Below are 14,862 nucleotides of genomic sequence, written 5' to 3' on the forward strand. Positions count from 1 at the left end.
TGCACGATTCATAATCGAACTCCCATTATCAGTGGTCAACGTTTTCTGTATTACTTCACCTCATTAAAAAAAAGTCTCATTCCTTCTTCCGCAGGCGCCGGCGCCAATCTGCCCCACCTTCAATAGTCTTTGAGCCGTGGAGATGCAGTGGATCTTGGCGCCATGCCGGCGGGAGGAACACGTTCTTGTTTTTTGTTAGGCTCAACGTTTTAGTAGGGGCTGTGTGACGGTAGTGATGTCCCTCGGTAGGAATAATGTCTCTTACGTTCTATTCCTACCCTGATGATGCAAATAGTGTCATCGAAGGATGTGTGGAGGTGTGTCTCTGTCGGATCTTGCGGAATTCGGTGCTGATCTTCGATGGTCTATTTGATGAAGACATCAATACTACAATTACACCCACGACTCATGCAGCTACATATACTGGACCAATTACTAGAGCTCATGTATGCCAATTAATTATCAGGTACTTTCGTTTCTTGATAAATAATCTAATGTTCATGAGAATATGATGCTGCCTAAATTGTACATATTTTTTTTGCTTACAAATGAGGGGCCTAACTTGAAAAAGAAGGATGAACGTTGGAGCAAGATCAAGCATGGAGATTATGGCATGGACAAGGGGAATAATAAATAGTTTCAAGTGATGATTTCAGGACTTTGAAACCACTATAATGAGTGCATGAAGGCTCGGAAGAAATATACAAGATGCTATTTCACAAATTTCGTCCAAAGGCTATTATAGGTGCCGCGTCACCTTATTATTGGGCCAGACCCATGTAATTTTAAAATACTTGAGTATATAGGCTATTTTTAGAGTTCGTATGTGTGGTAAAGCAGAGTTAGGGTTGGTCTAGGACCCCTCCTCCAAGGGGTCACGAATTTTCCCATATTCCTCCATATACATAGCCCTTAGGGCATTATTTAGACTTTTGGTTTTGTTTAGATTAAAGTTCACTATAGCTACAACTCGCGTACTTTGTTTATATTCAACGACCAGATAAGGACGTCACAGAACTCCACTTTCATCAATAAAGCTTTTCTTTTATATTCGCAATATCCATATTACAATCTCAGGTTTGTTTGCTCGCAGGAAATAGACCTTCGTGGTCAGATTGATCGTGCTTCGGCGTGGTCAATAACCCTCGGAAGTTGGTTTAGCGATTGCTAAGGCACGACGTCTCGCACGTTCGTAGTCGGATCGTCAAAGTCGACTCACACAGAAAATGATAGCTATCTCATCGAAACATCGAGACACCTTCGCCTCTATCACTATTTGGATTCAATTTTTGTTTATTTGTTCGTGTGGTTACAGGTTTGATTTTTTTCGATCTACTACCTCCATCCTGGTTTATAAGTTTCCTTTGTAATTTGTGCCAAATTCTAACCATGGATTTAACTAATAAAATATCAATGTATGTCACGAAAAATTATATTGTTGCATTCGTATCTGAACATAGTTTTCAATTATATTATTTTTTGCGACATTATTAATATTTTGTTGCTTAACTTTAAGATCAAACATTAGCATATAGAATACAAAAGGAACTAATAAATCAGGACGGGTGTAGTACTACTCTTTTCAACGTTGATGGTTGCTGCTCCGATGTGTTGGTCCTTTGGAGCCTTAACACAACGACTTCCTGACTGTCTATAATAATAAGGTTTGTCCGGCTCCGATAAAGGAGGATGGTTTATAGATCTGGCTGTAATTTTTATTATCTCTAGTGTTCTCTGTACTGTCATGATTGATGAATAGATCTTGAAAAAAAAACCTCCCATTATCGGTGTTATCCTATCTGAAGCTTTATTAATCAGCCGACCCGTGTGAGATTTTGCAAGATTCTTTCCAGAGCAGCAAGCGTCCAAAGGCAGACAAGTCTGGTATTACGATGTTGGTAATTGCTCCTGCTTTTTCGAAAAGGACCTCGGTACTCCCTCCTTTCATCTATATAGGGCCTAATGCGTTTTTTGAGACTAACTTTGACCAAATGTTAGAGCAATAATATATGACATGCAACTTAAACAAAGCACGCCGTCAAATTCGTAAGTGAAAGGAGCTTTCAATGATATAATTTTCACATTATGCATGTCATGTACTATTAATCTTGTCAATAGTCAAGAGCGGTCTTGAAAAACGCATTAGGCCCTATATAGATGGAATGAGGGGTACGTTTTTTAGGACCTCCGTACTATTAGTAATTACTTTTAGAAATTATTAGTAGTCCTACTCCTACTGTTTTCAGAAAGGACCAAGTCACTGCGGCCTGGAACTGGACGGATCCCGCATTAATTTCCCAACCATCCTCCTTGAAACCTCCATGATGGTTAATAATGAGGCGGCACACCAATACTCCGCCTATACTGCTGCACATGGCCAACCTCGTGCAGGCTGCGCCCTCTCTTCCCCCCTGCCTCCCACCCTCCTACAGCTAGCCGCACTACATCTTCCTTCGCAGACTGCCTACTCGGCCGGCGGCCATACTTCTCTAGTTTATACTACCCCGGATCCCCTTGCTTTGCGCGCGCTAGTAGGAGTACGCCGCCTGCCGCCATCTCCGTTAGACTAGTCGCCAGCGCCATATGGAGGACTACGGCGGCGTGGCGAGCCTGGTGGCGTCCGGGGTGGTGTTGTGGTCGACGGCGTTCCTGCTGCTGCGGGCGCTGCTCCCCAAGCGCTCCTACGACTTCTGCAACCGCGCGGTCTCCACCATGCACGCCGTCGCCGGCGTCGCCCTCGGCTGCCTCTCCGTGCAGGACTGGGCCTCCCCCGTCTCCCCCGTCGCCTCACCCTCCTCGCCAAGCCAGGTACGCACGCCACGCGCATTATTCGCTGCCTGCTTAACTAATTCTGTTGCTGGTAGTTAGCGCCGTCCTCCCACTCGTCCGACTGTCCGAGTATATATATGATTTGTTAAGCTCAATACGCCGCTTAGTCAAAAAAATGTTGGTCGGGCTGAGAATGTTGACGGATTAGTGATGTCTGTGTGGTGTATAGATTTAAATTCAAAGGCACAAACCGTTGACGCATTATATAACCTTTCATTACAAAGGGAACTTCTAGCAATCCTACCTAGTTCATGTGCAACCAGATTCGGCTTTATGGGGCAATTCGTCTCATAATATAAAAATGTGTTTGACACCGTGTGTCAAAAATGTTTTTATATTATAAAATGAAGGAAGTACTTAAAAATAGGGCCCGCTCACTCTCTCTGATTTCATTAACCTAAAAACTTTCTCATTTGAAAGTGATATATTACATAAGGTTATGGTCTGCATTTATGTTCTGGGACAAAGTTATGTCGTCATGAATTTTTTAGATCAGATTTAGGTCTTAGGGCATCTCCAATGCCATATCCTAAATCGGATTATCTATCCATCCATGGACACGAATATAGGAGTCGGTCATTTGCAGGAATATAGGGCACGTCGGTCTGGATGTTTGCGAGAATTATAGGAAACGGTGTCGGTGATGCCCTGGCATCCTTCGGACACCCTATCATGAAAAAAAAAATCCTTTGAACCATATCATGAAAGAAAAACAAATATATAAACCATTTAGTACTCATATAAGGAGTATATCTAAATATTAGGCCCACCATTTGGTGAAATCTGTATCACTCATTGCGCCTACTTCTAGCGCATGTCCTCCATTCGTTTCAGTTTACATTACATTGTGCATTATAGTACTATCTTTTTTAGTTTTTACGTTGCGTGTACTAGACGCTTGATTAGGTCCTGAGTTTTACTCCGTCCACACGTATAGAAGGTTACTCTCCGAATCTCTGAAATCCAAAGACACAAGGACAAGGTCAGGACCGTGCACTGCATCTGCATGCAGAAGTTAATTCACAGAGTAAATGCCATGTATATGTCAGACTTAATTACTCTATCCACTGAAATTTGAACGTGGTAGTCATAGTCATGAAGTACGTGCAGACAAATATAAAAAAAGGAAATGCTATCCGGCTGACCTTTGCTGGAAAAGGGATGGCAAACAAATTTAGTTGCAACGCGAGATGAAACTATGAAAGTTTATGCTCGTGTTTCCTCAAAAATTCCTTCGTGTTGTTGTGAAGAACGTGTCAACCTTAAATAACTAAAACTGTCATCAAAATGTTCGTAAATGTCACATTCTCGCAGCGAACGCTCGTGAGATAAGAGGGTTCTAGAAGCAAGTACTATGCTACGCATTACAGCTAGCTAGCCCATGCACATGCGGTACAATTACAACCACGACCGTATACATACCACGTACTCCGTCCAGCGAACAGAACACTCGAGTAAAATTTTCATTTCTGCTCCCCGTGAATGAGAAATAGAATCCCAGTGATTAGTGCTTAATCGATTAATAACTGCATGTGCCGATTGTCAGATGAGGGCGCTGGCGGTGACGCTGTCCTACATGATCTACGACGGGGCGTGCTGCCACCTGAGCGGCGACGCGCGGCTGGACAACGCCTTGCACCACCTCATCAGCATCGTCGGCCTCGCCGCCGGCCTCGCCTACCAGAGGGTACCACCTTAACTTGAGTATTTCTTCTTCTTCTTCTCTATCGTCTAGCCCTGTGTTCGGTGTATGTCCGTGGGTGGCTAATCTGATGAACGGAGCGGTTAATCTTGGGCGGCGTACGTGGCGTGCAGTGTGGGACGGAGCTGGTGGCGTGCCTGCTCGTCACGGAGATATCCAGCCCGCTGCTGCACCTCAGGGAGATGCTCAAGGAGCTCGGCGTCAAGGACACGGACCTCAACCTCCTCGTCGACGTACGTATAGATATACAGTAGCACCTCATGATCCTGTTCCCCCTCCCTCTGCCCCTCTCTCTCTGGCGGTGAAGTAATTACGTACTGCTTTCTGGCCCATGCATGGGTACGTAGATCCTGTTCGCGGTGACCTTCTCGGTGGCACGGATGGTTTGCGGGACGTACGTCACCTACCGCACTGTCACGGCTGACAACCCCATCCTCATCAAGGTACGTACGTACGTCGTACAACCTTCCAATCCGGCCCAACCATTTCCATTTCTTGATGCATATGTACTTATTTCCATTTACTAATTCAATTATCTGAAGGCGATGGCGACGAGCTTGCTGCTGGTGAGCGCCTACTGGTTCTTGAGGATCCTCAGGATGGTCAGGCACAAGATTGGGAAGAAGAGGCTGGCGTCCAAAGCCGCCGGCAAGGAATCTATGTGATGCCACAAGTGGTGTCTCGCCGCAATTATTGTTGAAAATGCACGTTATGTAGTAGTACTACTATCTAGCGCATTAATCGTGTGGTGGGTAAAGGATGATGTCCCAAGCATGAGATGCATGTATTCTGGTCATTTCCATTTTATTAATGTGCATGAACTGTTAATGTCACAAGCATGAGCTGTTTCGCTGATTGACTGGCAGTAGAAAAACTCATATCTTCTATGCTTACATCTTCTACTCCCTTCGTCCCATAATAGTGTCAAAAACGTTCTTATATTATGAGACAAAGGAAGTAGTTATTCGGCTCATCAATGATTCAAGGCTGACAAACAAGAGACACAAAATAGCAACATACTACCCGTGAACCGAAACACCAATATATAGAGGGGACACCATGATGAAGCTGGAGCCCCTTCGCTACCACTGCTCTTCATAACTATGAACACGGCCTTCAACTTTTCAAACAGCACTGGTTGCTTCGCTAACAGCAACACTAGCAGGTTCAGTAACGAAGCAGTCCCTCTGAATAGTTTACCAAGCACCATGATGGTTCATACATATGACTATGAGCCACAGGTTTTAGGAGCCGGTCAAGAGTTAAAAATGCCAGGACAAAGCTGTTTGAAGATTGAAACATTTAGTTTGGCGTGCAAATCATTTCATACTAGTAATAAGCAGCACCTGGGGGGCCTGGCCCTTGGCACATGCGTACAAATACACAATTGGGCATGATTCTTCTGTTTGCCCGGTCCTATTCATCACTAACCTTCTAATTTCTGCTTCTGCTGCAGTACCTCTTTCGATCTACGTCTTGTCGCTTCCTCTGCCATACATGCCCGGAGGAACACGTTTAAGCACACCATTTTAGGTCTGCGTTGCTGTCTAGGTGCTTGGGTTGCTCCTATACAACCTTCCTCAGAATTCAGCTGAAATCTTCAACAGACCCGTGAACCGAAACATCAGTAACTTGTTAAAAATTTGGATCTAGTACATGTTAGCGCCAGAAACCGACGATGCTCTAGGACACCATGAGAGGAAACTCAGGAATGAGGATGCTGCTGAGACTTGTGTAGAACTTCCTTCAGCACCACAGCAATGCGTTCGGCCATGTGGTGCTCCATGAACCTCTCCTTCACCCTGGCATAGCCCTTGTTTCCCATGGAGACCCTCTGCTCAACATGGCTCGCAAGCCTTACCATGTTCTTGGCGAGAGGCGTGACGCCCTCCTTTCCAGCAGGGTGCAGAAGGCCAGTTGAACCATCCAAGACGATTTCGGTGGTCCCTCCGGCAGCCGTGCCCTGATATTGCAGTGCCATTAAAACTAAGTCAATGAATTGGCTTATGGAAGCATCAAGCACTCTACAGAAAATGCAGGCTAAGAAACAGTAGATGGAGGGGACCCAAGAGGTGTAGGAACTTGAATTTCCCACAGTAAACCCAGCCTCATGACTGTCAACAATAACTCTAGATTCAGAGAAATACTGGCCCATGTTCCAGCCATTGCAGTAAAGGTTGATTGCCTGGCGGATAGACTGATGGCATAACTCACATGTGCACATGCATCCGTATCTAGACAAATCTAAGACAACTAAATCGGGACCGAGGGAGTATTTGTGAACAGAGGGAGTAGTAGAGAGGAGAATATTACCAGCACTGGCAACTTGAACGCCATTGCTTCTATCGTTATCCTTCCAAAACATTCTCCACGGGCCTGTGCAGAAAGAACATATTACTGATTGTGTTTAGCAGATACATGTCTTATGAATAACCTTTTTCATACTAGCTGTATAGATCTGATATACCCCGAAGTAACAAGTTTATACAACATTAGAAAGAAATCAGACAAAATCAACAGACTTTTGCCCTGTCCCGCTGATATACCCTAAAGTAACTAAACAAAGTGGTTAAAGTAGAGAAGCAAACAAACAAACAAACAAACTACAGTTAGCAATCCTCATTGTACCCAGCATGCTGAAAAATGATGCACTCTGATATGAGGTGGCGTGTGTCAGTTTCTGGTTAGAGTTGTAGAAATGTATTACTACCTCCGTCCCTAAATAGATGGCATATAATTTCAGTCAAAAAGTCAATGCTTCCTAAGTTCTGACCATGTATATATAGAAAAATATGAAGATAAAAAAATTCCAAATCAATATCAAACATATCCATCATTAGATCTATTTTCATAATCTATTTATTCAATATAGTTGTTGATATTTTCTTCTATATATTTGGTCAAACTTAGAGAGAATCACTTTTTGACAGAACTTATACGCCATCTATTTGAGGACAGAGGGAGTATTCTAGAATAAATGGTATGTTTCGACAAGCAGAGTGAGCTCTAGTGAAAATCAGTCTACAAAATAATCAATTGGATTAACAGAACCTATCATGGAAAATGTTAGCACTCAAGTGTGGAAAAGCTTTATCACTCATGAACAAATCTTTCTTAGCTATAGCCACATTGAATGTAATGTTTTCTCTACGTAACCTAAGTACTAGTGCCCTGGAAGTGACGACCGTTTAATTATTATTTTCACAAATACACAAGATTGTGTACAATTTCATTGATAGGTAGAGAGTGAAACTCGCAAAACCACGTACACATTCTTAGCAGCATAATAAGTAATAAACTAATAACCAACATGGGTCAACATTACTGATAGGTTTGACTACTAACACTGATACATGGTAAGCTACGCCTACAAGAAAGGCTATTACAGAACAACTTTAAAGAACGAATAAAGGAGATGTTTGTTTAAATGATACTCTCACATAAGGAATGTCCAATAGCATTTCTTTGCATGCGTGGACCCTGGGTAATGCAACTTCTATATGTAAAAACTGGTTAAGCAACATAAGCATGCTCCGAGAATAAACATAGGTTGCAGAAATATTGTCCACACAAATAATGTGGACGGACTAGACTAAAGAATCTCATTGACTGATCCCCTGGACCCTAAAAAATTAGCATGGATGGAGTCAACCTATAAGAGTGCTGTTGTTCCCAGATTAAAATAAATGCTTATGAGAGGCATTTCAATGCTCTGCCCAAGTGGGAAAAATGCAAACAACGATGTAAACATACATAGTGCATACAGTTCCATCGTAGCATACCATTGAAATGGGGACACAAGAGAAAAATATATCCATACTATGACTCACCTGAGAGTTCTGGACAAGCACATCAATTGCAGCCAAATAAGGTGCCACTGCCAACGTCTTGTTTATAAAGTGAACACTGTCATGGATCCCATTCTTCGCCACAAAATCACGTAACTGTGTCTCATACTTCGTCTGAGCACTCATATCACTTCCGACAACTACAGCATGCACTTTAGGCGCTTTTAACTTCTGATGTTGGATGAGTTGCAGGCTCTGATGAAATGCTTGAAGAAATAAGTCTTGTCCTTTTCCCCGTGAAACACCTGGATTACAAGATATTTATCAAGGACAATAACATATAAGAGCATAAATCGGAGAGAATGATTGGTCCAACAAATATATAGTTTGGAAGTATGACTTTGGCAAACAAAACATACTGTTTATCATAGCAAATAGGAGATCTTCACTCCTAACTCCAAGGGACTCGCGTATATGTTCACGTAAGACTCTTCTTGCGACATTATCTTCGGCAACTTCTGTTAACTCTTTACTATTCCCGAGGTGAACAGCAAAAGTTTGTGGCATCTGTATACTTTATGCACAAGAACATTAGAAGTATATAGTACGAAGTAGGAATAAAGAAGCTGAAAGCATGCAACAAACAAAATGATCATTGCCTTTGTGGAGTAAAAGCTCATACATAGGCATATAGCACAAGAAAAACATTTTAGCTAGTAAAATTTGGAACTAAGTCACCACATACACAAGGGCCAGAGAGAGAAATATCCACTGGACTAGTAATTCACATCAAGCGCAAGAGTCCAAAAGCACAAATGGTAGCATGGTACTCATAATGTAATGTACACAGAAGGAAGCTGCACATACTTTAGACGGTCATGAGTCCTGGTCTTCCAATATTCAACTGTTATGTGAGAATCGATCATGGCTCCAGCAACCAAAGGAAGATGTTTCACATACTCAAGCTTAAAGTAATGTCCTCGCATTTCATGGATCCACCACAAAATCTTCGGAAGGACTTGAGGAACATTATCTTTTAGAACAGCATCAAGCCACTTGCCAGCAACAGCGGTGTTCAAGATAACCAGGTCAGCCTTAAGAGCAGTCTCAACTGCCTCCTGTCCCCTAGCAGGTAAAACCTGTGAAGCGACCATGTAAGTCAATGTGACTTCCTCTAAAATTATAAATTAGTTCCCTAGCATAAGTAAAATATTGCATTAGAGTAGATTAAGTTCTTAATTTGGACATGCTTTATTGTCTTCAACCATGACTTATTCCATGACACTTCGAAATAGCAGTTTAGTACAATCACGCCGAATAAGATGAAACATGAACTTCATCACTTTCATATTTTGGATATGCTTTTTTCTACAACCTCAGGTATGGTGCTTCAACTATAATTTTTTTCCACGACACTTTGATATAGAAATTCACTACTATCATGCCAAACAAGATGAAACATGAACTTTTGATCATGTGAAACATAGACGTGACAGAGATGACAGGCAAGACGAGCTTTGCTAAAAAAAGGCTATATCCATGTAAAAATTGCAACAGTGGAACAGGCACATACAAACCTTTCATCTTTAACCAGTGATATTTTTTCAAACATTTCTTGGTCACATAAAAGTAATACATGTAAACTCATCACAAGATTTATGTTCATATTTTACACATTTATATATTTTACAATACATTGTGATATTGCTTCCTGGAGACCTGGACATCGTAGAATGTACAAAACATCCGGAGTTTGTGACGGTAAGGTGTGATTTGCAAAAACAAATGTGGGAGCCGGACCATACCTGCACTCCATGGTTCAACATCTTATGCTCCAAGCTATATGAAACATCTTTTGTTCCTTCGGGTCGCTGGTTTGTTATCCATACCACTTGGCAACCAACCTGCCGAAGAAGAAACGCCAACTCCATCAGTAATAACGGTCCACCTGCACAAAACAGAAGTATCTCCAATAACACTGGTTTATAAACAAAATAATGGCAATAGCACAACAATTTAGAGATCCCTGCCGATGAAATGCGGCAAATCTCATAAAGACTCGAAGGCTCCACTCTTCAAACTTATGAGCAACTAGACCAGAGTGAAATATTCAGCAACATTTGTTTTCAGGGATCTTGAGTTAGCCTTGAACATTCCAAGTAAAAATTTCACTAACCTATCTTCGTTTCTCTGCTTATTACCTGGAAATATACACAATTCCTATTATCCCGAATCGCTGGGGCACCGCAGTGAACTTTAATTCATGTACAAATCTCGCGATGGTACCATGGTACAGCATTTGCTCAAACTAACACGGAAGGGAAAAGTGAAGCACACCGCGATTAGTTACCGGAGAGGGAGAGTTCGTGGGAGACAAGCAGCACGAGCTTGGACTTCATGAACCCGAGGGGGCTCGAGGCAGCACCGCCAGCTCGGGCGGCAACGACGTCTACAGGATCCCCTCGGGTATCGCATGGGCCGACAGGGCCGCCGCGGAGGACATAACCAGCGGTGAAGGCGGAGGCAGCCACGGCTACGAGGAGCAGGAGGAGGAGGCGGGTCCGGTGGTGGGCAGGGCCGCGGCCGCCGGCGGCCGACGCCGCCGCGGATGGAGGAGGTTTCGCCATCGCCGCCAGGAGAGAACGGGGCGGCCGCGAGATTAGATTGAACGAACGGTCTTGATTTGGCGATCGGTCTTTAACAATATTTCGAGAAATTGAACAAAACGTTTTGACATCGCCACATTTTGTGCAACAACAGGATAGTAACGTGCAATAACAGGACAAAATTCAAATATGCAACTATTCTGTAAAATACTTCAGCGAGTTGCATAAAAGGTCATTTTGCGGGAAGTTACAACAATTTGATTTTTTTACATCTATTAAAGTGAGAAGAAGCTAGAAAGGCAAGTACATTTACAACCACGTGTCGCTGGATTATACACGTGTCTTTGCCATGTCCACACTAAGCAATAGAGATAGGCTATATTACATGGCTAACCACCCACTCAACATATCCAAAAAGAAAGCACACTGATCGCCCTGAAGGAGTCCTGCACACATCCAAGTATTCCCCTCTTGTTTGATGTTGGAGAGCACTGTCATGACCCGAGGGGTTTACTCCATCAAACACCACAATATTTCGATGCTTCCATATTTCTCAAATTATGAAGGTTAGGATGGACCGCATGTTTCTTATATCTTGCCAGGTGCATCCTTGGAGATAAACTAGGTGAGTATAGTGTCATTTCGCATAGGAGTCCAACTATGTTAGCTCCGAGCAGAGAGTTGTGTGCCACACCTGCCTAGTCGCAACACGTGTGAAAAGAAGATGATTGATGGTCTATTGCTCCCGATCGTACATAGGGCACATAGGTTGGTGTGGCAATCCATGGCGCACAAGCTTGTCAGAGGTCCAACGGCGGTTCCGCATGGCCAGCTAGGTGAAGAAACTAAAGGAAATATGCCCTAAAGGCAATAATAAAGTTATTATTTATTTCCTTATATCATGATAAATGTTTATTATTCATGCTAGAATTGTATTAACCGAAAACATAATACATGTGTGAATACATAGACAAACAGTATGTCACTAGTATGCCTCTACTTGACTAGCTCGTTGATCAAAGATGGTTAAGTTTCCTAGCTATTGACATGGGTTGTCAATTGATTAACGGGATCACATCATTAGGAGAATGATGTGAGTGACTTGACCCATTCCGTTAGCTTAGCACCCGATCGTTCAGTATGTTGCTATTGCTTTCTTCATGACTTATACATGTCCCTGTGACTATGAGATTATGCAACTCCCATTTATCGGAGGAACACTTTGTGTGCTACCAAACGTCACAACATAACTGGATGATTATAAAGGTGCTCTACAGGTGTCTCCGAAGGTACTTGTTGGGGCGTATTTCGAGATTAGGATTTGTCACTCCGATTGTCGGAGAGGTATCTCTGGGCCCTCTCGGTAATGCACATCACTTAAGCCTTGCAAGCATTGCAACTAATGAGTTAGTTGCGGGATGATGTATTACGGAACGAGTAAAGAGACTTGCCGGTAACGAGATTGAACTAGGTATTGAGATACCGACGATCGAATCTCGGGCAAGTAACATACCGATGACAAAGGGAACAACCTATGTTGTTATGTGGTCTGACCGATAAAGATCTTTGTCGGTGTCAAAACCGACGGATCTCGGGTAGGGGGTCCCGAACTGTGCGTCTAGGCCGGATGGTAACAGGAGACAAGGGACACGAAGTTTTACCCAGGTTCGGGCCCTCTCGATGGAGGTAAAACCCTACGTCCTGCTTGATTAATATTGATGATATGGGTAGTACAAGAGTAGATCTACCACGAGATCGAGGAGGCTAAACCCTAGAAGCTAGCCTATGGTATGATTGTTCATGTGTACGTTGTCCTATGGACTAAAACCCTCCGGTTTATATAGACACCGGATAGGGTTAGGGTTACATAGAGTCGGTTACAATGGTAGGAGATCTTCATATCCGTATCGCCAAGCTTGCCTTCCACGCCAAGGAAAGTCCCTTCCGGACACGGGACGGAGTCTTCAATCTTGTATCTTCATAGTCCAGGAGTCCGGCTGAAGGTATAGTCTGGCTATCCGAACACCCCCTAATCCAGGACTCCCTCGGTAGCCCCCGAACCAGGCTTCAATGACGATGAGTCCGGCGCGCAGATTGTCTTCGACATTGCAAGGCGGGTTCTCCTCCAAATTCTGTGTACCTGTTTGAATAAAGTTCGGTTTCTTGTAGATGTTGCGCTCCTTGGCTTCTACGCCCAATAATGGTCGCTTCCCACGTGTCAAATGAATATGAAAAGTCTGAGTGTTTTTACATTCACACCCCTAGCCACGTAAATGAGCTGCCCTATTTAAGGGGACGAGGATTTAGATCCAATCCACACCTTCTCCCCTCCGTGAGTGTTCATCAGAGCGCATCCGGCAAAGGTCCATTCCACCATGGCCAGCCATCGCAACTCCTCCCCTCGCCCTTCCAGCCCTAAGCCTGGATATTGGGAGAGATGTTCCACCCCGCATAGCGAGCTAGTGACGCTCCAGACCAAGGGATTTCCCCCCCGGCCTATATGGTCCCGGTTCGAGCCGGTCTTGCCATCTACAACGGCGGAGAGCAAGCAGAGAATGCCCCTAATCCCTCCAAAGGAGAGCGGGTGTGCCTTGTCCCTTACTTAATAAGGGGGCTCGGATTTCCAATCCACCTATTTCTCCGGGGGCTGCTGGAGTTCTACGGCCTCCAGCTACATCATCTCACGCCTGCCTCAGTATTGCATATCGCGGGCTTTGTAGCCCTCAGCGAGCTGTTCTTGGGTGTTGAAGCTCATTTCGGACTATGGAAGGAGCTATTTTGCCTCGTGCCCCGTTCCAAGAAGGGGTCAATGTATCAAGTGGGCGGAGCCAAAGTGTGGCGCATCGCCGGGATCGGATATCTGTCCGGAACCCCAAAGACGGCGTCCGAAGACTGGCCCTCGGAATGGTTCTATATAGAAGACATCCCGCTTCCGGATCCTGTCCGGATCGGCCTCCCTGAATTCAATAGTGCTCCCTTAAAGAAGCGCCTAAGCTGGCGCCCACGGAGCCCTCAGAGGGAAAGTGACAGGGACATCATTTACCTGATGGGCCGAATAAGATTGTTAGCCCATTCCGGACTAACCATGATCGGGGTTATGGCTGAATGCATTATGCGGGGGGTGCAGCCGCTTCAGTATAGAAGCCACCCCATGTGGGACTTCAACGGGGAGGACGACGCCACCCGCTATGGTCGTAAGGGGCCGGATTCAGCTGCCGCTCTACTAAAGATCTTGTCCACTTTGTATAAGGGAGAAGAGGAGGAATTTCTCTGCGTCAACCCTCAGGGTGGATTCTCCATGCACAATCCCCCGAGCTGGGTAAGCGGCCGTATTTACTTGTCCATCTGTTTTGTATTCCCATTGTTAAATATTCAGTCTGACGACTTTAACACGGGAACTGCGCCGGGCTGTTAAGGAAATAAACAGCCCTCCTCCACAACCCGAGGACCCAGGACGGTCCCTCGACCTGATCTCTCAAGAGGATCCGGACATATCTGTGGAGCTGATTGATGGAGTGTTCCATCAATTGAGCGAGGACAACGCCTTGGTGGCCATTACGGCCGATTACCCAGGGCTAATCCTGACGCCCCAGGCACCTGAGATCAAAGTCCTAGTACCCCGAATAGGTGTTCGCCCACTCTTGTTCAGTTTCCTGATTGCAACCGAACTTTACAGGGGAGGTTTTTAAGGCGGAAGGCCGAACCTGCGGCGACAAGCCAACAAGGGGCCGTAGGGCCCCGTGGGCTGAAAAGAAGTGCAGTCCGGACCGAGGCGTCAGCGCAAAGGTATGGCACGCCCCCTTATCCCAGGTGTTATACCTTCGAGGCACATTGACACTCGTGCTCTCTTCAGGACAAAGAGACCTCGCCGGACTATACCCGGAGAGGCTGCCAATCGCGCTTCCACCAGCCAGGCTCCAAAGCCTGGTCCGGAGGC

The 14,862-nt window shown here is 44.6% G+C and overlaps 2 protein-coding genes across 2 annotated transcripts; one reads left to right on the plus strand and one right to left on the minus strand.

Annotated features, from left to right (window-relative positions):
* Positions 1–2,352: 2,352 nt before the first annotated feature.
* On the plus strand, positions 2,353–5,364 carry LOC119267904 (TLC domain-containing protein 5-like). The gene is made up of 5 exons (XM_037549355.1): positions 2,353–2,808; positions 4,376–4,516; positions 4,645–4,764; positions 4,879–4,974; positions 5,074–5,364. The coding sequence occupies exons 1-5, from the start codon at positions 2,584–2,586 to the stop codon at positions 5,194–5,196; spliced, it is 705 nt and encodes a 234-aa protein (XP_037405252.1). The 5' UTR covers positions 2,353–2,583; the 3' UTR covers positions 5,197–5,364.
* A 450-nt stretch (positions 5,365–5,814) lies between these two features.
* On the minus strand, positions 5,815–10,991 carry LOC119267903. Its single transcript, XM_037549354.1, has 7 exons — positions 10,670–10,991; positions 10,125–10,267; positions 9,187–9,458; positions 8,739–8,893; positions 8,362–8,624; positions 6,845–6,907; positions 5,815–6,494 (listed from the first exon to the last, which is right to left on the minus strand). The coding sequence occupies exons 1-7, from the start codon at positions 10,944–10,946 to the stop codon at positions 6,237–6,239; spliced, it is 1,431 nt and encodes a 476-aa protein (XP_037405251.1). The 5' UTR covers positions 10,947–10,991; the 3' UTR covers positions 5,815–6,236.
* Between the last annotated feature and the right edge of the window lie 3,871 nt (positions 10,992–14,862).

Source organism: Triticum dicoccoides, chromosome 3A (assembly GCF_002162155.2).
Source record: "Triticum dicoccoides isolate Atlit2015 ecotype Zavitan chromosome 3A, WEW_v2.0, whole genome shotgun sequence".
In the NCBI taxonomy this organism is placed as follows: domain Eukaryota; kingdom Viridiplantae; phylum Streptophyta; class Magnoliopsida; order Poales; family Poaceae; genus Triticum; species Triticum dicoccoides.

Coding starts and splice junctions, on each gene's coding strand:
- LOC119267904 (XM_037549355.1), top strand. CDS start 2,584: ATGGAGGACTACGGCGGCGTGGCGAGCCTGGTGGCGTCCGGGGTGGTG. Junction 2,809..4,375: donor CACCCTCCTCGCCAAGCCAG/GTACGCACGCCA, acceptor GCCGATTGTCAG/ATGAGGGCGCTGGCGGTGAC. Junction 4,975..5,073: donor ACAACCCCATCCTCATCAAG/GTACGTACGTAC, acceptor AATTATCTGAAG/GCGATGGCGACGAGCTTGCT.
- LOC119267903 (XM_037549354.1), bottom strand. CDS start 10,946: ATGGCGAAACCTCCTCCATCCGCGGCGGCGTCGGCCGCCGGCGGCCGC. Junction 9,459..10,124: donor TGTTGAACCATGGAGTGCAG/GTATGGTCCGGC, acceptor GTCGCTTCACAG/GTTTTACCTGCTAGGGGACA. Junction 8,894..9,186: donor AGGACTCATGACCGTCTAAA/GTATGTGCAGCT, acceptor TTGTGCATAAAG/TATACAGATGCCACAAACTT.